The 27,116-nt window shown below is 42.7% G+C and overlaps 1 protein-coding gene across 4 annotated transcripts in view; it reads right to left on the reverse strand.

Annotated features, from left to right (window-relative positions):
- PTN (pleiotrophin) overlaps positions 1-27,116 on the reverse strand; it is an 85,601-nt gene that overhangs the window by 7,121 nt on the left and 51,364 nt on the right. For all 4 annotated transcript variants that reach the window (XM_032986021.2, XM_042795325.1, XM_032986019.2 and 1 more), the window contains exons 2-4: positions 17,034-17,143; positions 15,349-15,522; positions 14,123-14,284 (exon numbers count right to left, since the gene is read on the reverse strand). In XM_032986021.2, coding sequence (XP_032841912.1) covers positions 14,123-14,284; positions 15,349-15,522; positions 17,034-17,142 — 445 coding nt within the window. In that variant the 5' untranslated portion in view covers position 17,143. The remainder of the gene's footprint in view (positions 1-14,122; positions 14,285-15,348; positions 15,523-17,033; positions 17,144-27,116) is intronic.

Below are 27,116 nucleotides of genomic sequence, written 5' to 3' on the forward strand. Positions count from 1 at the left end.
TTGTTTCCTCATTCTGAACAAGGAAAGGGAAAACAGAAGGAAAATAAATAAAAAAAGGAGCAGTCGAGGTGCTAGAGACGATGGAAAGGAGGATGCTCATCCCGTTCAGAACCCTTCCTATCTGAGCAGCTGACCCTGTTTGGCATGCAAAGCATTGTTTCAGGAACTTGCTTGGAAAATAAGAAAACAGCAGGCAGCTCCTGGAGAAACCGGGTCATGGCTCAGTGGAGAGCTGGAAGGAAGCTTTGCACACACAACCCACGCACATCCCCCTCCGTTTCATTGTTAGTCTCCGGCTTTCTCTGAATGCGAGAGCAACTCCAGAGCGTGGTGAGAAAAAGCTCACTTGTTTCTTCAGCTTCCCCCCTGCCAACCCTTCCCCCTTTGCCTGGGACAAACACCTAGGTACACTTGAGAGGCAACTGAGGTCCGGGCAGGAGTCGTTCGAGCACTGTCTGCCCACCCAGCTGGTACCAAAAGGATGGGGAGAGGACTGGGGAGCACCCGCTAATTTGGGGTAAACAGGGGAGCACTGTGAAGGTGCAAGTGCGAGTTTAGATATTATACTACCACCTGTGGCAACCTCCACTGTGCTATAGGGTGCTGTGGTGTTCCACAGGTGGAGGAAATTCACAGAGGGGCCTGAAAAATGAACATGAATTAAGGGGACTAAGTACTCTTGTATCACATGTCACCTTGTAATGGGGGAAACAGCAGCTCTCGCTGGGAACGTGAGTAAATTTTCATGGATACCACCACAAAACACAGCACAACAGGTACTATAGAGAGACAGAAACTGAGTTTCTGTGAAGTATCTTTCCCGGAACCAAAACAGCAAGCAGTGTTTGCCCCATGTTTGCCTTAACCCAGATTTCACTTTCCACCTTTGAATCCTGCTGTTGTTTCTTCCTCCTCAAAAAACATTCCCTCCCACCCCCACTGCCCCCCCCAACAAAAAAAAAAAAACAACCCACAACAACAAAAAAAACCCCAACAACACAAACAAACAAACAAAAACCAAACAAACCAACAAAAAAAATCTCAGGTTAAAAAACAAATATCACTGTGAATGAGAAGACAAGCACTTGACCCTTAAGGTGGTACTCTTCTTTGTGATTCTTTTCTCTCTGACCAGTTTGCATAACAGAGGCTGTCAAGCAGTCATCAGATCTGGTAAAACCAGCTTACTTGCATTAAAGCCAAGGAAACTACACTGACATCTTTCAGGTATGGATAGGACCAGTGTGCCTTCAGCAGAAGGCAAACTTAGGTTATCACATTTCTCTGATGGTTGTTTTTCCTGTTTGTGAGTGTTCAAAACAACATTTTTTTTTTCCTTCATCTTTTTCAACAAGACAAAAATTCTTTCCAGTTTAGTCAAAGCAAAATAAAATACCTATTTCATGTTTAGTCACATAATCTGCCCTAAGAATCTCTTTCCCTTAAAAGCTCTGTTTAACATTTAAAGGCATAATAATTTAAAAAAATAAGTCCCTTTTTTTTGTTTGAAAATGTGAAAATGAACTTCCCCCCCACCCTACCTTTGTGTGTGTGTCCATGTGTGCATGCATGTGTGTATAAGCATACCTTCATTCTGGAGCTATTCACAGAATCTGGGGCTATTTTACAACCTGTCATTCCAGAATGTCATTTTTTCATTAAGTTAGCATCTAAAGCTAAAGCTTTTTTTTTTCCTCTACAAATTTTCTGTCTCCTCTCCTATCCTCTTTCACCCATGTCCTCCACCTCCTCTAATTTTCCCTCTGTATCACCAGCCCTCCTAGATTCTGTACTGATCATGCTCTCTCTCACTCTCTCTCCTCCAACACCGCTCTCTCTGAAAGCAACAGCGGCATTTTATCAATCAGATGAGCTGTAAAATCTATTTAGATCCAGCACAAGCAGAAAGGCATTCTGCAGACTTCGACTAAATTAACTAAAAGCAAAGGAGGCAAGTGAATGTGGGCAGGCCACTAACAGGACTCTGCTGCAGAGTACGCGCAGTTCGTGGTAGAGGTGAAGTGACCACCAGGAGAAGGTTTTGGTCTGGAACCCTGTGGTCACATCAGGTCCCCATCCCATCCTCACTTGATTTGAGGTACCAGACAACCCACCGTTTACTCATTTGCACTTGCCCCCTGTGGGTCTCTATCTGCTCCTGTTAGCAGAAGTTCAATTCCTCCCTGTTGACTGCCTCGAGATAATCTGCCTATCACCCAAAGCGCCAAACCCATCTACCTACAGAGACAAAGTGATTCTAGTTCGTGCCTCAGCAGAGTAAAACCCTCGCATGTGGGATGTAATTCCTTTCCTGTTAAAGGTACTCACACCGCCACAGCCTAATCTTTCAGACAGGTAAGCTGCATTGATGCAAAGCACGTTTGCTTCATGAAGTGACATGCACACACCCAGAGTGTGGCAATGTAAAAAAAGAGAAAACTGCTCAAATATTTCCCAGTCCTTAGCCTCGGTTAAAAATCCTACCACAGACACCAATACCCACGTACTGACATGTGAAAATGTTGCTGTTCATACTTTCAGGCACAAGTCTGTTCACAGCTGCCCTCCACCTGTTTTGACTAGGGGCAGGCTACAGACTATGGTATGTCCATGGCTAACAAAGTTGCTTTAAGACGTACTTTGTTCATGTTTGCTCATGGCTCAGACCTACTCTTTGCATCTGTGTCATTCAGGCTTTTATTGCCCTCATCCCTCTTCACCCTACTTCAACTTTTATGACGTGCTATCAGGTCAGCTCAACAAACCATGGTGTGACCCGTGTGTCACCCCCATCACTTGGTCTGCCAGCGCCTCCCCTCCCAGCGTAACCAGGCTTGACTGAAAGGGTCACCACGCCAGCAGTGCCAGCACTGACACCATGCTCGAAAGCCCTGACCCGTTGAGAGTACAATGCCAGTTACCTGAAAGATCAGCAGTCCCATCACCCAGCATCAGCTGTAGCCACCTACCAGTTAAGTAAGGGAAAGATTCCACAGATACGCTGCCTCCAATAATACCATCCAGATTTCTACTCCGTACATGAAAACTATCGAAATTCAATTCAGTTTAGCACAGATTGGATGTAAGACCTTCGGTTCAGCCTTTTCCTTTAAAGGGGTCCCAGCCTGCCATCAGAAATTACAGTAATCCATCAAGCAGTGCCCGCTGAAACAGCCTTTACGACGGGGATGCCGCTTACGCTGCTCTCCACATCTCACGGGCGCTGCAAAGCAGCTTGGTCTCGGCAATGCTCACCGTGGAGCCAGAAGGAAGTAAGAGAAGCTGCTCAGTGAGCAGGGACTACCCCGAGCAGAACGCTGCCATTTGCAAGCCCTCCGGGTCAACAGCAGCCCCCTTTCACCTCACCTACCTGATTAATGCAATATTTGAAAAGAGAGGGCCGTGGATCTGTGCACCAGCTGTGTGTTGGCTACAGGGACTGTGTTTGCTGCAGACAAGTGCTACTTATAATATTGAGACCCGCTATGACAAAACAACTTGACCAGATGAAATTCAGGTTCACACCAGTCCATGCAGAATTTTAATCTGAATCTGCTCACTGCAGCGTTTGCTTTAAAGCCAGGTGGTCCAGACTTTTCAGTGTTGAGCCAGACACCAGTCAGAGGTAGATTATGAGCTAGAGTTCAGGATCCGGACAGGAAGGAGCAAAACAAAAAGCAGGATGATAACCCTGGATTTCAGAAGAGCAGACTTTGGCCAGTTCAGAGACCTGCTCAGCTGAGCTACATGCCTAACTGTGACAGAACTATCCTACAGGCCACCTCTGGCTTGCATGCCACAAGCTGCAACATCTCAGTATAAAACTTTATGAAAGCTATGTAAATATGTTTGATATTATTATATACATTAATTTAAATACATGAAATGCCTTATCAAAGGTATTTTTTTCCTACAGATACCAATACCAGGGTCAGCACTGAGGTGGGAGTGGGTGCTGTGTCTCACTGTCTCTCAACACTTGAGGCGAGCAGGCTGTGCAGTGGAGGGAACAGACCGGGGCAGCTGTTTGCCGGCTGCTCCAAATGCACCGTGTGTTAGTGCCCCAACCAAACTGTCCTCCCACCCCCGGCACGGCTCAGCACATAGCCACACTGAGGAAAGCAGTGGCAGGAGCTATGTCTTCTCTCTGGCTTCCTTCTCGTCAAGGAAATACTTATGTTCACCATCCCTGTGCATCCTTGCAGCAAAACAAAAATACCAGAAGAGCGAGCTATGTATGCTCCCGAATATTAATGACAGTGACAAAACAGTCTTCAATTTTTGTTTCTGTTTTGCTTTCCTCCTTCCCTCTTCTCCCACAGTGAGAGCCTGCCTGGTGGTGTTCTTGCTCCGATGGAGGCCAGGATCCTGGACCAGGGCACATGCAAAGAGCAAATTCAGAATACCTGACAGTCCCTGCAGGGCGCAGCAACCAAGCATCGCACAGCCATCCGGCTGCTCCCTGGAACCTGGAGCACTTCCAGCAAGATAAAACACACCCACGTAGCATTGGACAAATACCCCTGCCAGAGCGAACTGTGTCAATGTGCACACACTGGATTATCTAATCATTCATCACCTGAACAACCCTGTGAATAGTTGTACGCCTAAGAATTATTCGCAGCATTGAAAGGTGTGTGGTCATGGAACAGCACAGAAGTGGGTCCAGGCTGACCGTTAACAAAAATTCCAGTGAGGATCTTACCCAGTAAACAAATCAATTCGATAAGCAGAACTTTCCCTATGCAATTTGGAATGGCAGCAGCCCTCTTTAAATAGTCATCTTTATTCTGGAGCCTCATTCTTACTATGCAAGCAGCAAAGGAAAGCAATTATGTTGAACCGGAGCCACATACCATTTGAAGGCACTCTTAATGTATAAGGCACAAAAGGGAGGTAATTACATTTTAATGGAAGCCAAGATTTGTAAGCCAAGATTTGCAGGTATTTATTTTCATTTGTTGAGAAGAAGGTAACAATTCACTCACGGCACTGCTGAACTCCTATATATGGAAGTCAAGCAGTGTCCCCAAAAGCAATATAAATCATTCAAAACAGCAAAAGCTGTGCTGATGGAAGGTTAGAGCAAAGAATTTCAACTCCAGGTGTTCAGGACACAGATTTCCCAGGAACTAGCACTCAGTCCCACTGAGTAGAGAGAAAGGCAGGTTTTCCAAAGGGCTCCCTACCTCTCATTGGGGCAAATTTTCCAAAGCACCTGGTTGTCATGATAATGAAGGTCAATGGTGTCATCGGGTGTAGGGCACTTCTGAATTTTGGGGATAAAATGACAACCCATGTGGAAAGGAGCAGTTCTGACTTAGACAAAATCAAGGATTTTATCCCTTGGAGAAAAAAAAAATCTCACCCTAAGGAGCTTCACTCTGCTGTATAGGAACAGAAATTGTACTATCTTGTAATTTCCATGATTGTAGAAACAAATCCCTGGGTCACATGTATTTAAGATGGTAGAGCCTTAACAGTAAGTATTTGGAAGATTGTAATGGATAACCTTTTCAAGTGAAGCTTGTTTTGCAACTGTAGACTCCTGAAGGGGTCTGGCTAAGTGGGAAGGGATTTTCAGAAGTAGCTCATTTTGCTTGTCTGTTTGCTGCTGCTTCTCTTCTGCCTCTTGTACGTTTGTACTGCCGATTTTACAGGGTACAGACTTTCTTACTGTTCTTTGTCATGTTCTATGCTCAGCACAAGAGGGACCCAGTCCCAGCTTGGCTCTCCAGCCCTCTGTCTCTCCTGTACACAAGATCCCTCTGAATGCCAGCGAGACAGGTGCAGGCACAGATACATTCAGAGTTTACTCTCTGCCTCCACATGTCTGCGGGAGACTGCTGAAAACAAAAAGTATTAATAAACCATTTGGAGTTTGACATTTACCTGCACCCACAAGAGAAGCAAAAAAAAAAAAAATCACACATTGAGGCAGCTTATATGTCAAACTGAGACCAGTAAATAGCTGTTTATCAGAAAGTTATTTGTTATTTACTGTGAATAAAGACCCCATTTTATTTAGTTCATTTTTGAAAACCAGGCAAACGCATTTCTCAGTTGTGCTTTCTGCATCTGCCCCAGATGGGATCTACACTCAGGGCAAAGGACACGGGCTTTGCTTTGATCCGTGCTCCACACTCCGAGAAGTTGCCTGCAAAACTTTCGCAGTAAGAACAGATAGAAGAAAAGGTGGAGAGATGGTGACATGGAAAATGAGATGGAGGGATAAAAAGTGGGGAAAAAGTTCAAAAGGAAAGGAAATAAAGAAGAAGGAAAGGAAAGAAAGAAGAAGGGGAGGGGGAAAGGGAAAGAAAAGGGGAAAGGGAAGGGAAAGGGAAAGGGGAAAGGGGAAAGGGGAAAGGGAAAGGGGAAAGGGGAAAGGGGAAAGGAGCTTTCTCTTTGTTTCACTGCTAGGAACAGTAATGAGTGTAAACATTTGCTGATGGCATATTTTTTATCACAGCAAGCCTCACAGCTTCAAGCATTTTCATGGCTCAAGGGCACTGCCTAATGCCAAGGAGGCTGGACTGCTCCTACAAGCCAGGAAAGTGAGACAATGAGCATGTAACAGAATTGGCACATGCAAGGCTATTTAAACTTTCACCCACAAAGGTCTGTATTAAACCCTAGAAGAAACTCCTGCAGGCACAGGAGGGTAAAATAAGAACATTTGTCACATCCAGGTTTTCATGTTTTGGGGCAGCCCAGAAAAAAAGATAAAAAATCTGAAATACAAACCAGAGGGTGAGAAAACATGAAAGCCTATGTTTGCCATGAAAAATCCCAACCTTTTCTTCTCAAAAACAGCTGTAAAAGCTGCAGGACAATTAAACATTGAAAAATACTTCTTTTAAAAAAAGTGTATCTGTTTCGTCGTCTCCTCCAAGTACTTTCTGCTCCCTGGAATCAGGCCTGTGGCAATCAGATTAATATTATGTTATGATCTGATGATGCATTCAAATTATTTATCCAAACAGTATAATTTTTCAAAGGTACAAAAGCAGTCTCAAGGGAGACTACAGTGTAAAGCCTCCAAGATACGCAGGGAAATGGAAGCAGAAGAAACACTATTAAAAGACATCCAACCTTTATTAGTTATGGACTGCACTGGCAGCTTACTAGCAGCTTGAGGCTGGTCCACACTGTAACCATCATTGTGTTTATTTTTCTTATATGGCTTACTCTTGTTCCCACTTAAATTGAGAAAAGTCTAATTTCCTCATGTTACAGCAGCAGGAGCCAAATCACAGATATGTGCCTCAGAGCCTGAAGTTTTCAGTGAGTTCTGCTTCATCCTGAAGTAACAAGCCTTGTCCTCAGACTAGGAAGGGGCACGGGGAAACACAACCAAGCACTTAGTACCCAGTCTCACCCCTCTGGACCACCGTTTCTTCTCTTGGTTTTCACATTTCTCAGCTCCGTACGGCATTAAATTATTCATGGCAAAACCGTCTCTCACAATGTTTATGCAGTACTTAGTACAACGGCACCCTTTTTCAGCTGGGGCCTCTGGGCACTCATGCAATACAAATAATCATGATGATAGCAACAATAATAACAGCCAGCTACGCTGTTCCCACTGCGTCCCCGCTGCCAGTGCCTGCTCCACAGAGCTCAGATCACTGTATTCCACTGCAGGCTCCCGGTCAGTGCCAGAGGCCATTCTTCAATAAACCTGCCTCATCCTTTAGAGCAAGAGAAAACCCTCCCAATTTTGCCTTTCAGGTTGTTTTTTGGTTTTTTTTTTTTTTTTTTTTTTGTTGTTGTTTTTTTTTTTTTTTTTTTAACTATCACAGCTGTTTCGTAATATGAGAAAATCCCTCATTTTTATATCTAATTAGTTTGAGCAGATCCTATTATTCTGCCTCCCGTAATACTAATTATTACGCTAGCTGCATGCCTGCACGACTAATGAGTTACATTAAAGATGGGGAATTCTGAAACCTACAGAGGGAGGTACAGCATGGCTGTGATGCCAAAACAGGAGACACCAGCACCTTTCAAACAAAACTAAATCACAATCCTAACAAGTCATTTCTGCTCCCCCTGTGTTCCCTCCAGCGACTCTTTAGAAGCAGGCATTTTGTTGCTGCACAAAGGCAAAGCTGAGGAAGGCCACCCAGAAAAAAGCAGATTGCCCGACGTGCAAAACGGAGCGGGCCAGGGGTGATCCTTTTTGTCAGGGCAGCACAAAGTTTGTCTGAGCCACGAATAGCTGCTTCTCAGGTGAGCAATTCATTCAGACATCCCCATCAGCTCCTCGCAAGAGCCGGGAGCAGGCAGTCTGTCCTGGCAGTGCACTGTCCTCTCTGCGGGCAGGAATCAAGGCTGCCACTGTAATGCTCAAACCCACATGGTTTTCTGCTCCTGACACTGAAGTAAGGATGGGGGATATACCTGCTCATTAAAAACAATCCTGCTCTGTGTTTTGACACAAAGCTCCCTAAGAAGGCACAAGGTAAATCAGTGTCAAACCCTGCCTTAAATCCACTGAGATTACTGATGTCAAAACCAAAGACCTTAGTTAAAGCCTGCAGTTCTGACACTCACCCTGAAGTAAATCATCACATTCTGATAAAGGTAATTGCAGACTAGGAAAAAGGGGAGCAGCAGCTATTAGAGCACGGAGGCAAGCATCAGCAGCTCCTAGCTGAGTGCCCGGACCTGCCACTGATACTGTGTCAACCTGGAAAATCATTTAACCTTTCCAACTTTCAATTATTACTTTAACTTGTACCTTCTCGGCTCCAAGGAGTGATGAGAGCATTAGCTAATTGCTACCTGTAAAGATTGCTAGATAAAAGAAACAATGTAGTGCAGATTATTTATATTGCACTAAACCCTTAAGTACTCCATCTTCAAATGATATGGAAGTATAAAAAACACATGGAGTGTAATCTTTCCTCCACTGCAGCAGCAGGGACACCGTGCCAAACACAGGGAACTGCACTGACACCTTGCTACTCTCAAATGCTACACCTGGCCTGCATTACGGGAAAGAAATCAGAGCCCTTAACAACTTGGATAGGTCTTGCCTTCATGTGAGAAACCTTTCCAAAAACTGCGTGTTGTAGGATGTGATCTTTGGATGCCACCCCAATTATTAAAGACAACAGCGGTACAAAGCAGTGTTAACGTTTGCCAACCTTAGTTGGAATTGTTTTCCTATGTGGCAAGGACCGAGCTGAGCCAGGATAAAGTAACTCATAGATCACATACACTGTAAATTGATAAAAAGTTGGGAAGGGAGATTTATTAAAAAGGACTAAATACAGCTGGGTGAAACAGTTATCAGAAAGGAGCATAATTCAAAAAAATGAAGGGTACATTACAGAAAGAGCAGGGAGACTGCTTATTCTATTTAATTTTATCTTAATCAGAAGAATAAATAGCTAAAAGTACAAGATTTATGGTGAGAGAGGGAGGAATAATGAGGGTGACAGAGTGAAAAAAAAAAAGAAATAAAGCCTATCAGGCAACCCAGCTCAATAAAAATAAATTCCTCCTCTCTCAGCGGTTAAAGCAACATGTTTCCCGAGTCCTGACAATACCCCATTCTTTTGCTTTCTGGCTGGCTGGAACCCGAACAACCATCAATCAAGTTTGGGTGGCCGTGAAGTAGGCCAGATGGAGTATGTCGGAAGCGTTTTCTGCTCTTCAGTGCAAGTTGGCCATTAGAGCAGCCGCTCGACAGAAGTGCCTGAGTCTTTAACATCTGTCAAGATAGTTTAGGGAGACCTTGAACATCCCCGGCCTTGCAGACACTGATTAGAATATGCAATTGTGTGTGCTAGAGGGGAGGTGGCAGCCTCCACTGGGATTCTGTGATAAAAAATTACCCGCTCGTCCTTTCCAGTCCTCGTGACAGGCTTTCTCATGACCTCATTTGTGTACTAAATACACAAACCATGGTGTCTGGGATATCACTACCACGTTGCTGACAATCTCTCTGTCCCAATGCACAACATTCAAGAATGGACAACAGTTTTCATCCTGTGTTAACGAGACTTTAGCACAGGAGCCCAGGACCAAGCTACTGTCTTCCAATCTGAAAACACCACAGCAAAGCTATAGAGAAAAGAGCTCATCAGAAATCCAGATAAAATTCAAATTTCCGATTCTTCATCTGCTCTCCCCTTTAAATCTGATATATAGCACAGTTTCTCTAACAATTCTCTTGCAAACAGTGAGCTCCAAAATGTCCAACTGTCACAGACTACAATCCGTAATTCGAGTCAGCTGCTCAGAAGAAAAAATACTGAGACAGAGCAGTTTCTAATAAGGAAAAAATACAGGGGGTTTGTTTATTTCCAAAATAATGAGAGTACTTCAAAAAGATTTAAGGCTTTTTCATGAATGCTGGCTAATGATAAAATAAATCCACCAGAATACTTAGATCACCAGTTTATAAGGCAGGCATTGATTCCCAAGGTTAATGAGTGCCTCCTGGTTTAATTTAGCAGAAGTTTTGCCACAGCTCATAGAAGTTCATGGGAAACCAAAATATACTTTTATCGGCACACCTGCAAAATTTTAAAACCCCTGGGATTTTTCTGCAGGTATAATTTTCCTTTCTGTTAAGCACAGATCAAACACCTATGAAACAGCAGCCATCTTTGAAATAGTCAGGTGAGAGAAGAGAGACACAGGATTCATCCTACCAGCAAAATAGCTACATGTTCATGAGCTGGAAAGATGGATAAGCAACAGGAAAGCAGCAGTTACAGATAACATCCATTTATTTACATTTTTCTCAAAGAACAGAGAAAGTGAGGAGGAACTTCAGACACCAAGCCATACTAAGGAAATGTGTCAGGCAAAATCTGATACATAATACTTCACTGGGCAAGCCTAGATGAAATAATCTGCCTTACTCACACACCTTCTTGGGTTCTTAACTAGCTGCATTAACTTTTTTAAAAAATACAAGACTTAGGGACAATTGTGAAGATCTCAGATAAAGATATCTGCTCCACATGCAAGCAGTGATCAAAAGAAAAACATTTAGGTTATTTAGTGGGTGTAATGAACACTAAAGGAAGTATTACAACGATATTTTATTTTTCAACACAAATCTGTGGAGGATATGCTTGGAATATTGTGCACAGAACAGTCTCTTCATCTCAAAAGTAATTTTGCAATAATATAAGGAATTTAGTCAAGTCCAGTAGAGAGTATTCTTATAATGGATAAATTGTTATACAACAAAATACTGAACTCAGAGGTTTTAGCTTCAAAAGATAGCAAGTGACAAAAAGTAACAGAAGATATATAAAACTACAATTGACTGGAGAAGCTAGATAGGGGCTTTTACTCACACCATGTACAATATGAAATCAAAAGGAAAAGTGATGGCATGGAGAGGTTATAAACACAACCAGAAGGAAAAATTCAGGGCACGGGAAAAGAGTTTAGTCAGGAAAATCATGAAAAATACCCTTTTTCTGAATACTAGTATTTTTCAGTGCAATATTCTCAGTCAGTTCACATCGGCTTTTGGTACTCCCAACCTACTGCTGTCAGAGATGTATTCAGTGATGCAGCTCTTGAAGCACACCAGTCAGAAGGTAACTGTTTAGCATCAGAACAGACTCCTGTAATCAATAAGCCCCTCACTATGCTGCTGCCAGAGCTCCCAAATGCCAGAGCACCACTGCCCTGCTACTCCAGGCAATCACAGTAGGAACAACATATGGCACTTGATCAGCATTTACAGGTCTAGCTGCATATGAATACAGATCTTATGCAACACTGTCTCTCAGACAAAAAAAAAAAAAATGCTGCCTCAAAATCATATATCATATGCTTTTTTTCTTGTAGACTTGAGCCATTGATATGAAGCTATGGGTGAAAAGGGAGGCTAGTATGTACCTGCAGTCTTTTCCAAGTGCTCAGACAATAATCTAGATCTTCTCGTCTCCAAAGAATTAAACTGGGTACTATTCTAACTAAAGCTTGAACACAGTTTAATTCTTCCTTTATTTAGTTGTGGGTGGGGACTTACCTCCAACCTGTCATTTCCTTCACCTTGAGCAGAAAACAGAAATACCAGCTAACGTGTCAGCACTCAGATTTTTAACTCAGAAATGAAGTTCAGTAGGGCACAACATTTCACACAGTATTAATCTGCTTGACCTAATTTCTTACTCTAGTCCCTCCTGCTGCTGCCAACATACTGTCCAGTGTGGCTGCTGCGTAGTTATACCCACAGATCTGCAATATGGATTTCTTAACTTTAGCTCAGGGCACAGGCAGGCTGTGACTGTGTGACTTCCACACGTGCCGCTCCTACTAATGCCAACAGCAGATGAACAAGCAGGTGGCATGCAAGAAGACGCTGTGAGATTTCTAATTCAAGTCAGAGAGCAGACTTTCTGCCCACAGTTGTTGTGATCACAAACCTACGTTTGTACCTCTTTCTCCTTTTGCGTTCCTTCAAACCAAATGAAGTCAGGTTTCCTAATCAAGTCAAACTATGTTTGCTGCAGCCAGTCCCAATCTGAGTTTCAGTCTCAGCTACAACTCGTATCTAGAATCAGTTAAACTCCCATACAGCAATTTCACAAGCTCTGCCTTTAAAACTGTGACTTGAAAATGACCCTGTACCACTCAACAGCCTTGCTCTCACAAAACAATGCTGCATCGACACTCTGCTGTTTCTTCCTCTCCCCTTTTCTGACAGCCACTGATAGAATATACTGACTCAGCAGGAGCAGAACAAGGCAGAGGGCTGCTAGTGGCTTGAGTGGCAGAGGCCTTCTGGCAGCACAATAGGTAGGCATGGAAACTTACTCAAAAAAAACTAAACCAAAACCTCACCAAAAAATCTTTCCCCCCGCAAACTAATAAACAATAAAATCACACAGCTCAAAGCCCTTCCTACATTCTCACTCCCAAATGAAAATGAAAACTGCTGCCAGCTCAACCAAGTCTCTGAAAATCTAGTTGTCTCCTCTCTGCTTCACAGCTTGTCATTATCTATGCAGGTTCTAGACTCACAACTTATGTGATAACGCCAGGGATGGTGTGCAAGGAAAACCAGTTATGGCTGTACTGACTTGCAAAGCAGATGGCTGCAGATTTTTTCTGCCTGTGTGCGTGCAACCTCATCAGACGTGTCCCTGGTTGCACAAGCAGAGCAGGCCACCTGCAGGTACTCCACAGATCAATGGTGCACCACCATCCACAATTTGAAAATTGCTCGTCCCAGTTGCACCTGTCACTCCTAATCACATTTATTTTTATAATTACCCAAGTATTCAGAGCCTGGAATGTGTTAAACCTAGCTGGTTTTAAGCAAACAAATGCCAGGGTAGCATAGCTTTTATAATCCACTTAAAACACATTACTTCTGTATCTCAAACAAGATCTCACAGTTTTAGCTCCCACTGTAAATCATCCTACACACATAACACCTGCTACTCTGACAAAAGAGTACATTAAAAGGCTTTTATGATTAGAAAGAAAGTAAGTTTGTCTAAGGGAACCTGGAAACACAAATGCAGGGCATATGCCTTTCTGTGTACTAGGAATTACACTGTCACTTGCATTTAAATAAGACACATACATTATGTACTCTCCTTTCTTCTATCTTTGAATAAAAAAATACACAAACCCAAGGGTGCAGAACACCCACATATCCTCTCTTCATTGTGCAGTGAGCAGAATATCCTTTCAATACTACCTGTCCAAAAGAAAAGCAGTCTCTTGTTCAACTAGTCATCATTCGATACCAAACAAAACTTACATTAAAGGTGTCATTATCAAGAGACATTTTTGCATGCTATTATTGGTCTGTTCCCATCAACAGATGAGTTATGAAAATCACCTGTACCCTGGAGGTCTACCGAGCATCAGCAGATTGGGAGCAATACAGGTGGTCGAAGGTTAGAGCTGGAGCTCTAATCTTCAGGTCACCTCTCGTGTACGAGACTGGCTCGACTACACATCTCAGGAATATTGTCTGACAACTGGGAGATGGGAGCAGTGCGGAACTGAGGCAAGGTCATGAAAGCACAATCTCCCGTACTACTGACCCCCCGCTGAAGCACAGGGGACATCACAAATCCAGCGATTTAAATGAACTAGTGCGCAGCTTTCAGCAAACGGAATTTACCTTGAGGTTTGGGTTTGGTAAGCTTCCCACAGGGCTTTGAGATTGTGACAGTCTTCTGGCAGTCAGCATTGTGAAGGGCTCTCTTTAGGTTCCCGGTCCGAGTCTTCAAGGCAGTATTCAAGTCACATTCTCCCCAGGCCTGGAACTGGTATTTGCACTCCGCTGCAATGAGTAAATAAATGGCAATAATTAAAGCAGGATGACTGACTGTGAAAATAAAAATGTTATAGAGTCTAATAGGATATCGTGGACAGCCAGTGCTTGTAGACAAAAGGATCGTGCAACTGAAGAAAGGAATCACAAGAAAAATTTAAAGATGATTTGCAGTGATAATTGCAGTCTCTCCCCCCCCCCCCCCCCCAAAAAAAAATACTTTAAAATCAAATCCTCTTGCTTTTGCATGGATATTACATTATTGTCATATAAAGGAAAATACATTCAACTGAAAATACACAAGAAATTAAAAAAAGAAGGAAACAACAGCAGTGGGAAACCTCATCCACATTTTATATGGTTGTTCCTCCATTTGTGTGATGCCAAAGGTTACCAAATAAGGACTGAATAGTTTCAGCAATGTATGTGCAACTATGAAATTGTCAGGTCTGAAACTGCTGCAGTCACCACCTTAGTAATGTCACAATGATGTCAAAGCCACCCAAGCTGTTTACTAGAAAAAAGCCAAGTTTGCAAGAGTAATCAGATCTGAGTCCTGGACAGACACCTCGTCCAGGACAGATCCGATGTATCTTTCTGAAGCGTTTTAGATGAACCTTCCGAACTGAATAATATAGATGACATACACTGGTCTTCATTCACTCCTTTCAGTGCCCACACTGGACTCCACCCACGCTCCATGCTGCAAACCACCCGTCGCAAGGTCACGCAAAGCCGGTGGTAACCATCACAGAGATTCCCAGCTGTGAGCGAACACACGGCACTTACACTGATGCCTTAAACAGGGCTGTACACCACAGGAGAGCAAATTTAAACATGCCGCTGGAACACTGAGTTTACAACAAGTAGGTTACGTGGTCTTTCCGCAGAGGAGCTGCTTTGCTCTGAAGCAGCTGCCTTCCGATGAACACGCCCGTTCTAGTTGCGATGAACTTGAAATACAGAAGTAGCCCCTTCCCCAAGACATTCACAGAGAGAAGCAGAAAATACGGGCTTCCTTCTCCACACTTCAGTAAAAACCAAGGCACGTCCCTTGAGAGAGTGATGCTTACCTCCAAATTGCTTCTTCCAGTTGCAGGGAATCTTACACTTCTGAGTTTTGGTGGTTTGCTTGCACTCAGCTCCGGTGCGAGTGCCCTCACGCGTGCCCAGGCCACAGTCACCACTGGTGGGCACGCAGACGCTCCACTGCCATTCCCCGCAGTCAGACTTCTTCGCCTTTTTCTCTGCATGAAGACAAGGAACCGAGCCCAAGCAAGACAAGTGGTCAATACCCAGAGCCTACGGAGAATCTCCCTGAACTTCACTAAACAGTCACAGCACCTGAACGGGTGAACAAGGGAGACGCTCATAAAACAACTGCTTCAAAAGCAAAAGGTCTGGCGTCCTCCTCACGGTTTTTCAGAAACAGATCAGCTTCTTTGACTCCAAAGCAGGGTGGATCATTCAAATCCAGTCCCACTACCATGTCTTCTAGTCCACTTAGGTAATCTCAAGTGGATTTTCACCTTCAGGATGGAGAATCATCTAGAAACCCTCAGGGATCAGTGACCAAAACATGCAGAAGGGCTCACTCAGAAAGAACACTCCTCTGCTTCCAGTAGCTGATGGCATGTAAATTTTTTCAGTCTCAGCTGAAGCACTACACACTATACAAATTACAAAGTTATATGTTGTGTATCAGAGGATTCTAGCACCTCCAGGGAACAGCTGTGGGATACGAACTTTTCACTTCTTATACCATGCCACATCTTATGTCAGAATATGACCAAAACTCCAAAGGTGAAGAAAAACTACATGGAGGAGGACACTCAAAATGCTGTTGAACACAGGTGGGTTTGCTGATCAGAGACAAATTAAGGATCGTGATTTCATTTAAATCCTTAAGCCCAAGTCTCAGGAAAAAAGACAGCAATGTTATCAAACTCAAGGGTTCACAAAATAATTAGTTAGGCCCCCGAAACATCAGAAGTAACTTTGAATAACCTTATATAAAATTACTTTTCTTCTAGTTCTTGTATATTTACATTCACATTTTCTCATATTTCCATACAGCCACAATGGTTAGAAACACCTTTTTTTTTTAGTGGAATCACTATTTCTGATAGACTCGCAGGTCATATTAACTGGTGTGGAAGTAGCCTGTAAATAATAAGACCTTATGGAAAACACCAAAAGATGTGTTCCTTAAAAACCGTCAAAACTGAGTTTGACAGATATGAATTTTCTACCCCAGGCCTGTCTCTCCTATAATGAGGCCTGAGTTCATTACTGACAGAAAGAAATTACTGCTGGATGTCTGGATGTCTATCTGCAGCCGTGAGTTAGTTCAATTCTTTGTCAGAGGATTTTCACGTCACACAGCATTGGTGTAGCAGTGTCATATACAACACCGAACAAGCGACATGGTAACTGCTCTTTCACCACTCCTGTTTGGTTCTCCCTAAATCAAGCACGAACCTACTCCCAGAGCAAATTTTAAGCTGCCTTGCAGTACCCGCTCTGTGATAAACTAAGGACTCCAGTCTCCGGGGCCGTCAATCTGCCAGATTTCATGGAAACTACTTTCCGTTTTCCGATTTAACACAGAGCAACATGTCACAGCCACAAATCCCCACCCTGCATGCCAAAAGGTTAACAAATGACCTGCATTTCATAACAAAACCAGAAGCATTTGACATTCTCCCACACATACAATTTATCTCGGGGATTAGCTCTGAATTTCACTGGTCCTTACCTGGTTTCTCTTTTTTGCCAGCCTCAGTGGTACTCACAGCTGCCAGTATGAAAACAAGTGCCAGGAGGGCAGCTGTGAACACGCGACGTTGCTGCTGTTGCTGTTGCATTCTGGGGATTAACAAGGGAGAGGAAAAAAAAAAAAAAATGTTGGTTAGACTGCAAAAAGCGAGACCCCCATCTAAAGTGTTGCTGCAGCATTTTTAGGAAGCTCTGCTTCAGGGCCACAAAACACAAGCAGGTCAAACGTAATTAGCCATTGGCAGAATGGGCAATTATCTTCATTCCAGAGAGAATACAAAGATTTTTAACAATTATTTTCCAGCTTGTGTACCAAATCCCTGATCTACGTTGCTGATGTTATGGATGAGTTTTGCCACAGGAAGTTCAATAATTATTGCTCAGCTTCTAGAATCCTGTCAGAGAATCAAGGATCCTGATGGGCCTGGAACTTCTTTCTTCTTTCCTGATCTCTGGCTGTGATTTATTGTGTAAAACTAAACATAACATATACTTTGTGTTTCAGTTTACCCACCCAATATGAAGGAGGAAATGCTACACTGTCCACCTTGCAAGGGTTCAAGTTCTTATTAGGTTTACTTGACATCTGAGAAGAGCTTCTTTCATAAAAATTTATATAGGTAATATGTGATTTATTAATGTAATTGTCATTGGCATGTTGTTACCTACCTCTTCCTTCCCCTCCAATTAGTGTCTCTTCCTAATATAAATTAAGCTAATTGCCTGAAATGCAAAATAAGCACAGAGGTAGGACCTGCACACACATCTAGAGGCTATCCATAGCATGCTAATGAACCCAAAATCTGGATTTGATAAGCAAATATTCAAATATAAAGAGGAATTAAAAAACATTTGTTTTGTGTCGAAACGTCAGTTATTAGCCAATCACCAAAAGACATTCAGGGCTTGCTGATTTCAATGGCTTACACACGTATTTCCTTTTCACTTTGCTGTAATTTGCATTGTCTCATTTTGGCATTGTTTCTCTGAAAGCAGGGCCATAACAAATACATATGTTAAAAATAAGCATCCTCCTCATTTCCCAGAGACACCTCTCTAGTACACAGACAAGTACCTAGACAGTGGATAGAGATTGCTCTGACGGAAGGTTTCTCCAGCTTTTTTTTTTTTTTTTTCTCCAAATCAGGGCCTATGGCATTCATGCTACACCAGCACTCCAAGGAAGTGTCAACAGTGCTAGCCACTAAGATGGCCTTAAAAACTCAATTAGACTGATGTTACAGAGGATTTAGAGGCAACCTGATCTCATTTTGCTGAGCACAGCAACCTTACAGGAGAAATAATTCCCACCATGAACAAAGAACAAAATCTATTTGAAATTTAATTTTGCATTTGTCAATGTAATTGTAATTGACATGGAAAACAGGAGAGGAATCCCAAACACAGAGACATTTGAGGATCCAGTTTTAATATCATACTAGAAGCCAGATGAGAAAACTTTAGAGTTTTGTGGAAATAAAGTTCATGTGAAGACTGCAAGAGACCTGGCATTCAAATGTCTGAAAGAGCTGTCATTAGCACCAGTTTGGTTTACTTCAAAGGAAAGTACCATTTCCCATCATGAAGAAACCACCACCAGTGTTTCCAGTGAACTCAAAGAGAGCCTGGGAGCTAGAGCACACAGCAGTCCTGTGTGAACTTGGGTTTGGTTTTTCCTTTCTTCTTCTACATGTTTTCACTTAGAGACTCTCATGCTTTACAGAAAATTAAACAGAAAAATAATAAATAAAGTAATTTAAAAAAAAAAAAAAGCAACCTGCCTTTTTATTCCACTTACTTCAAACTGGTTCTCCATAATCACAGTTGCAATACTGTTAAGACAACAAACCTCCCCTCTCAGCCCCTTTCCTTTGGAGAAACTTCACCACCAGCATCCCTGCACCTCACTTCACATCCCATCCCATTTTCACTACAATTTATCTTCTCACTTCCTCTCTTCCAAATGACTCACCAGAATCCCTCAAAGGAGCGAGAGTTAAGTGCTTGTGTGGAAACACATATGGAAAGAGAGACAAATACTTCCATGATCTCAAGACACGATCCCAGCATGCTGTCTGGGGGTGTCACAAGCTGAAGCAAGGCAGCGCCGGTGGGTTTGCTGCACAGGATGTTGCCCCACGCAAGAAATGCCCACAGTGGGCTTGGGGGTCCTTCCTACATCCTTGCTGCCCACCCTGGGGACCTGGGATGTGGTCATATGCACCCCACCGGGTGCTGACAGTCACCAAGTGCCATGGGTAACTGTTTCTAGGGAAGCTGCCTTACACCGAGTTGACAGAGACTCAAATTCAAATCTGATCAACGTTATTTTCAGCAAAACGGGCAGAGAAAATAGTTGGGTTCTGGAGTCTCAAATGTTCCAGAAGGCCTATAAACAAAACCCCATGCAGCCTTAATATAGCATTCTTCCCTAAGACTCCAAGTCTCCCTACAGCCAAAACACTTGACAAGTTATCCAGGGCAAACATTAAACCTCCGTATATATATATATCTATGTCTTTATATATACCTATATATATATAACTCCCTCTGGCAGAGAGCACCAAACTGTTTCCTGAGGTGCCTTTGCTATTAATTACCAACAAATGAAAAACCATGCTGTACAGATGGAGGCCCTGCCTCACACCACACAAACACTTTGAGTTTGATGCAACCGATGTGACTACAGAAAATTGCGTAATTATTTTGCACATGATGGATCAGCAAGGGCAGGTGTGCCCACAAAACTGCAAACAGCCTATATACAGTACTCACTAGATACTTTTTCAGAAGGACAGAAAACCCCACCTATCAGCAATCGTTTGAGTTCAGTCTTCAGTCTTCCTTGCAAATATTTCAGCTGGCCATTAAAAAGATAGATGAAGATAAAAACTTGCCAGACTGGACTTGTTTTTGAAAACACTTTTTTGGTTTATTTTTTTTTCAAAATTCTAAGGTGCCAATTTCACCTTTTCATTAGATTCTGTGATAACATTTCCAGTTCAACCTTTGATTTAAACAACAGCCAAATCTGCTAATTGCAATGAAAAAATAATTGTTTCACAATATGCAAAATGGGCTTCTCCTCAACATTTTGATTTTTGTAATGAGCCTTCTATCTGTACCAATGGTAACAAGTAAATCATGTGTCACGAAGGGAAAGTATTTCTAAAATCCTGTACAAGAGCCCATAAACAGCACAAGACAGCAGCATTTAAACAAATGGCAGTAGCATTTATAACAAACAGGAAGAGACAAAAATAAAAGTGAAGAAAATAAAAGAAAAAAGACATTTTGGTGGGGGAAGCTCCAGGAAACCTGATGTCGTGGTTTGAGCTCAGAGGGCAACTGAGCATCATGCAGCCGCTCACACATCCCCTCTCTCTCAGCAATGAGAAGGGACAAATGAGCCAGGTTTGGGATTCAAGATAGGACTGGGAGGGGCAGATCACCCATTATGGTCACAAGCAAAAGGCAGACTCGTTAGGGGAAGGAAAAAAGAACATAGATTTATTAGAGACACTAACAAAAACACTTAAGAGAGTAGGACAGTGAGAAGCATTGCCACATCTTGAGAACACCTTCCCCCCACCCCTCCCTTCTTCCCGGGCTCAGCTCTGCTCCCGATATCTCTACCTCCTCCCCCAGTGGTGCAGGGGTAGGGAATGGGGGGTGCAGTCAGTGCTGCCGCTTCTGCCATCTGCGGTGGGAGGAGCTGCTGGAACTTCCCTCTGCTCCATCGTGGTCCCCCTCTCACAGGAGACAGTCCTCCACAAACTTTCTCCAACGTGAGTCCCTCCCACAGGCTGCAGCGTTCCCTTACACTGCTTCGGAGTGGGTCACCAACTTTCTCCAACTGGATTCCCTCCCACGGCTGCAGCCCTTCCCGAGCTGCTCCGGCGTGGGACACCCCCGCATGCTGCAATCCTCCCAGCACTGAATTACAGCAGCGGGGCTGCCTTTTTCCGTGAGACCCCGGCCTTCTTCGGGCACAGCACCTTGATCAACCAGGCGAAACACAGGCCATAAATCGGTGTCTGCTCCACCGTAGCTCTCCATGGGTGGCAGGGGGGGCCGCCCTGCCATCTCACCACAGGATACAGGGGGGTCTCTGCTCTGGCACACCTCCCCCCTCCTTTCTTCCTCCGTTCCTCCACTGACCTTGGTGTTCATGCAGCTGCCACAACTCCTCCTCAGAAGTCCCACTGCTCGGCACCACGTCCCTTTTTAAATACATTATCACAGAGGCGCAGTTGATCGGCTCAGTTTTGGCGCAGAGGTGGAGCTGACTTGGAGCTGGAGGAGCTTCAAGAAGCTTTTCACATGGGGACACCCTTATAGCCCCCTCCCCTGCTACCAAAAAAACTCCACCGCCCACTCAAACCCAGGACACTTCAGAAGAAAGAAAAGGTAAAGAAAAAGAAAGAGAGTTTAGAACAGTTTAAATTGTAAGCTGGAACAAGATCAGAAAAAAAAGAGTGAGTAATCATGAAAAGAGCACCAAAACAGGAATGACAGTAGTAGTTAATGACAGTTAAATGCTAAAACAGAGAGTGTTAGGAAAACATAAAGTGTGCAACAAGGTGAGAAGTGAAGCCCAGGTGAGATGCATCATAGCAAATGGCTTCTCCCAACAAAACTGAGGCACAGGAATTACTTCAGTCGGTTTCACAGTCCAGCTCTGGGAGCAAAAAATGAAAGGAAAATTAAAAAATGGCAGGCAATCAGACAAGTAATGAGTGATCAACCATCCATCCATGAGTTCAATTGCATGGTGAGCACCAGAGTCAGGCAGAAGTCACGCTGTGGCTGCAGCTTGAAGGACCTTCTGAGTGGAGCTTGAGCCTTCCACCCCAAATCCCTCAATACCCCCAGCCTGATTTTACAGTCGCTGCCAAGACCCTGCAAAGGCAGCTTGCTTCCTTAGTATCCAGGTTGGCAGCCCGAGGTGGCCCAGGTGTTTTCGTGCTGTGCTCCTTAGGCCTTTGGATCTCAGTTAGCACAAGTCAAGCTTGCTGGAGCAACCCTGTCTTCAGTCATGCAATTAACTCATACACAGGTTCCCAACTTCTCCCGTCTGAACAAGTCTTTTCTGAACACAAGCATCCAGAACAAACCAGACAATTTCAGATGAAGCTCTATCGGTGAGCAAGTGTTTATTTTATCTAGCCTTACTGAAGCTAGCATATGCAGCACATCCTAGGATAACATATGCCTTTTGCAGGTGGCTTTTTTCCTGTTAATAACTACTACTCGCAAGCCCTTCCCTTCATCTGTTCTTTCCAAAGCAACTGGCAAGGCCCCAGATTATAGAAGCAAGTATTTTATTATTAGTCCATGTGAGTGTAATCTCCCACTCTGACCTATCAAGTTTTCTCACATGATTTAACCCGTTCTCATCCTCCAGCTCTTCCAGTATAATATGCCAAACATCAGCTGTGTTGATAATGCTATTATTTTGCATGTATTGCAATACTGTACGCATTGCTATCGGTAATGACAGGCCACAGGCTTTGTAGTGAGTTTGCAAGGCCTCAGGACTGAGGTTTTCAAGGCTTGCTCCATCTGACCTTTCCTTGACCCATCTGCAGCTTTGTCAGATTTGGTTTACCAGCAACAGCAATTTTTCTAATTGACCAGCTAGCTATGGCTAATTTTATAGCTTTTTCTTTGCCATTGTATGGAGCCACTCAGGTTTTACAGCTCTGTTATAATAATGTATTACAGAGAAATACAGGACTGGTATCTTAGCAAAGGCCTTGAGAAGTGAAGACATGGGATGCAGTGCAGAGGAGTAAAGATATGGGAGATATGAGATGGGGCACAGGCTTGACAACGGAGGCCCCCCTCATCTATACACAGCTTGTGATCAGATAAAGAAATGCAGACTTGAAGCTGAACAAAACTAGATATAGGAGGTAAGAAAGAAAATACAGAAATGGTTTCCAACATGCCTAAAAGGTGCCATATATAGTAAGTTTGGATGAACATGGAGCTGCAGACCAATGAAGGAAGAGAAAGGCATAAAAGCATGTTAGCAAACGTTAAAAAATAACACCAATTTGATCTGAAAGTGTGGAGGAAGAAACCATCAAAACACATGTCTTCCTGACAAAGGACCCCAGATGACGACAAGTCACCATAACCATCCCCACTACCAACACCGTAATGAAATCACCAACCTTAGGGCCGAGAGGAGCTGGGGAAGGGTCAACATAACATTATGAAAAGCAGTTGAATCTAAGTGTATATATAACAACCTTAACTGTGGTTGTGGTGGTATTGTTATTACTATTATAACATCTGCATAGACATGTCCTTTCTCTGTAATAATTACATCTACACTAATAACAATTCTTGGATAAGACTGCTAAGATTTCAATTACACTAACATTAATTTTTTTACTTTATATAAATATATATAAAAGGTATGGCTCCTCTTTGCCCATAAACAGCATTTTGAGCATAACTATGACTCCCAGCTTCGTCTTTTAGTACATTATCGTTTTCATCCCATGATCATGAATAAATAAAATGCATCCCAAAAGCAGGCTTAAAAAATTCCTACAGCACATTATTTCTCTTCACAACACTGCTTAGAGTTCTCTTTAAGCTCCTTACTCATGTCAGGACTACCTTTTGCATTAATCCTCCTCTTTTTCCTGCTTGAATGAATAATTTCTCATCAAGTTCCACAACAAATACTTCAAAAAATTACAGTTTGATTAGTCCCAGATTAGTCATGTCTATAAAATCAATTTTTAAATGAGCTAGTTTGGGAGATCAGCCTCCTTTCAGTAAACACATGCTGTGTTTAATGAAACTTAACATTTACCTCCACTTCTTAAACTATTCTCTTATTCGAAATGTGTTCTATTCTGCAGTCCATCAAGGGCAGATGAACATGCCTGCAGTTACCTGGATCTGTTTCTTTCCCCCATCTTAAATATAAATATTATTTTTGCTATGCTCCAGTTGTACAACAGCAGGAAGTATTTGATGCATGTTTTAACAGTCTTAACGAATCTGAAATGTCAAGTGCCATTTTTACAGTACTCCCAGATGGAATCACAGTTTTCTCTGTAATAGAGAAGTTAAGACCATTCGGCTCTTCGGCTTTTGACCTCTGTAACAGTTGCAGAAACTTCAGCTCCTTCAAGTCTCTTTATCATTCACCATCTGGTGCATGCCCCTGTGTCCTACCTCATCTCCCATATTGAAAACTGAGGCAAATGCTCATGCACTTCTGAAGCCAGACCTTTGTGAACTGTAATCTTCCAACTGCAAAGTGTTCCCTCTTCCCTCGCACACACACACATTTCCTGTGTTGTCTTTATTTGCAGGACTAAGGAAAGAAAACAATAAATCTAGATTTGCTTTTCATTTCCTTTGCAAGATTTAAGTCAGCTTAGTTTTTGGTGAGTCTCAGTGATCTGCCTCTTCTGGACTTCCAATACACTACTTTCGTGGATGATCAGTGCCATTTTCCTAAATTCCTGCAGGATCCTGATAGCACTTTAGTGCTTTGATCCCTAGTTAGATTTGGAATTCCTCTCTACAGGTTTTTTTCCCCCTCTTTTTTATTGAGAAAATAAATTTCAATTTTATTTTTTCTTTTACTTTGATACAAAGAGATTTGAAATAATCCTTTATTAAAAATCTTGCATTGATCCAACACACGTGACCAGTTTACTTAATTTTTTAAAAGACAACTTCGAAAATTGAAAACCTTAATTAGATTTATGTTCACAATCCTATGTAATATAAACTGAATCGGCTTGTTAATACCTGATATAAGTGGTTATTTTTAAGGATGAGCTGTAAGGTTATACTGAATTAAATTCTGAAATAGCATCACCTTTTTATAGTCCTGTCTTAGATAGTGAAGAAATCACATCCACAAATAATTATCCCATATTATTATTAGCACCATTTACCTTCTAATCTAAATTTGGAAAGATAGACCCTTCTATAATGAGAGCTCTCCTTCTTACATTTTCCTCGTGCATAATACCACAAGGACTTCTAATTAAATTCACATCCAACTTTGGGTTGACAGAAAACCAGTAGATATTTTTCCATACTCCAAAAAGTAGTTTTGAGCCATATGAATCCTATCTTATGCACACCAGTAGCTCTTATTTATTTGCAGTGTATCATCAATTTCCATTACAGCTATATGACTTTTACTGTGGTTTCTACCTTTTCTGGACCTTCAAGGACTGTCTACTGGTCACGATTACCATTACAGAGCGTGTCAGGACTAATTCAATAATATCTGCTTGCAGGTACTACAGCTCTTTCCATCTTCTCCAATTCGCTGCCCAGTCCACCCACACCTGATATTTCTCTCTGATCTCACCCAAATGTCTTCCAGGTACCAACTTTTCATTAACTGCTTTCCACCCTCATAACTGCAGTTTTCAACAGTAGTAATTTATTTCTTTGTCTTGGCTACCCTGCCACTGTAATGTAGTTTCTTTATCTAGTGCTAAATTTTTATTCACCTTATTTTTCCTTCCTGAGTACTAAAAGTAGACATAGACATCACATACATTTCTCCATATGCTTCCTTACGGGTAAAGATCCCCAAACTCTCCTCACAGCACAAAGCCTTGGGCCAACTTGCTGATCTTCATCGCTTAGTTACACCCTCGTGGACCAAAGAAATGCTGCATTCATTTCAAACATAACTACTACTATAGCCTTAGAGGTCTAAGCTTAAAACTGAGCCAAAGTTTAAGGAAAGAAAAAACATTTAATTGTAACAACTGATTGCTCAACCAAATGATACTATCTGGCTAAAAAAACTCACCTTATTCTAATTTTTAACAATGGTTATGTTTTAGAATGTTTTTGTTAAAGAAAACCTTCTAGAATAATGATGAAGTGCCACGTTTTCTTCTTTGGTCAAATTAAGTAATGAAATTATATTTTACTTTTTTTGGGGGGTAGGGGGCAAGTGGGTTGGTCGGTGTACCTCCCCCAAAAAACACCCCATATTAATTCAGAGTCCGGCAGCCACTGCAATCCCGCCCAAAGCAAAGCTGTGTGCTCACTTCCCTTACCCCTCTGACCTTCCCATGAGGGACTGGTATCCTCTTGTAACATAATAATGAAATTTTGGGAGCTGTGTCAGCAACACCCAACAGTGGACGCCTGTGGTCTGAGTCTGCGTGCTAACCAATTCGTTCAAAGCAGCTTAGGAAACCCCAAACCCTACTGAAAAAAAAAAAAAAAAAAAAAAAAACAAACCAAAAAACAAACCCTCCCTGCATTTCAGCCATAGGAAGACGGCTGTGTTGTGGGGCTGGCATCTCAGCACCAGCCTCCAGGTCCCTGTTCCAACACGCACGACACAGTGCAGCTGGCAGGTTGCTCTGTATGGCAAAATGAGAGAGGATCGGGGAGTTTCAACTAACAGGCGCTTCTCAGCTTTTCTTTTTTTCCGTCCTCTCCTCGGCCTCCCTGTGGGAGGGAGAGAGAGGGGCCACCCCATATGGGAGCAGCTTCAGCGATGCTCTCCTGCCATGCAGGAGAGGGGAAGCTGGCAAGCAGCAGTTGGTAAGGAAAAGGCAATCGCTTCCAAGGTGAGCCGGCACTGGAAGGGGTTGGGTAAGCAGCAATTTATTCAGCAGTATAGTGTCAAATTTAAGAAAAAGGTAAAATTGAGTATAACTATCTGCTTGTTGCTGCAGATGAGCCAGGGAGAAGTTAGAAAACTCTAGAAAGCTGAAATTGTATTTGGCGAACTTACTTTATTTTTTAAAATCAGCATTTATCTTGACTCCAACACAGGGTACCCGTAATAACAAGCCAGAATCAAACAGTTAGCTAAAGAGGAAAAAAAATCACAGTATGACCCTCCTGAGAAGGAGAAGTCAAACACTTCTCTTCAAAAATTGCAGTGTGAAGCTCAGGAACTACATTTTTCAATAAGTAATCAACTTTATGCTCTCTTTTCAACACGGACACCATTAAGGGCCAGAAAAATAAGCACTGATGCCAGTGAGTTATGCCAATGACATAAAAATAAGTAGGGAACCAAGAGTTGCATGACTGA

Source organism: Tyto alba, unplaced genomic scaffold, assembly GCF_018691265.1.
Source record: "Tyto alba isolate M040663 unplaced genomic scaffold, T.alba_DEE_v4.0 Super-Scaffold_21, whole genome shotgun sequence".
In the NCBI taxonomy this organism is placed as follows: Eukaryota; Metazoa; Chordata; class Aves; order Strigiformes; family Tytonidae; genus Tyto; species Tyto alba.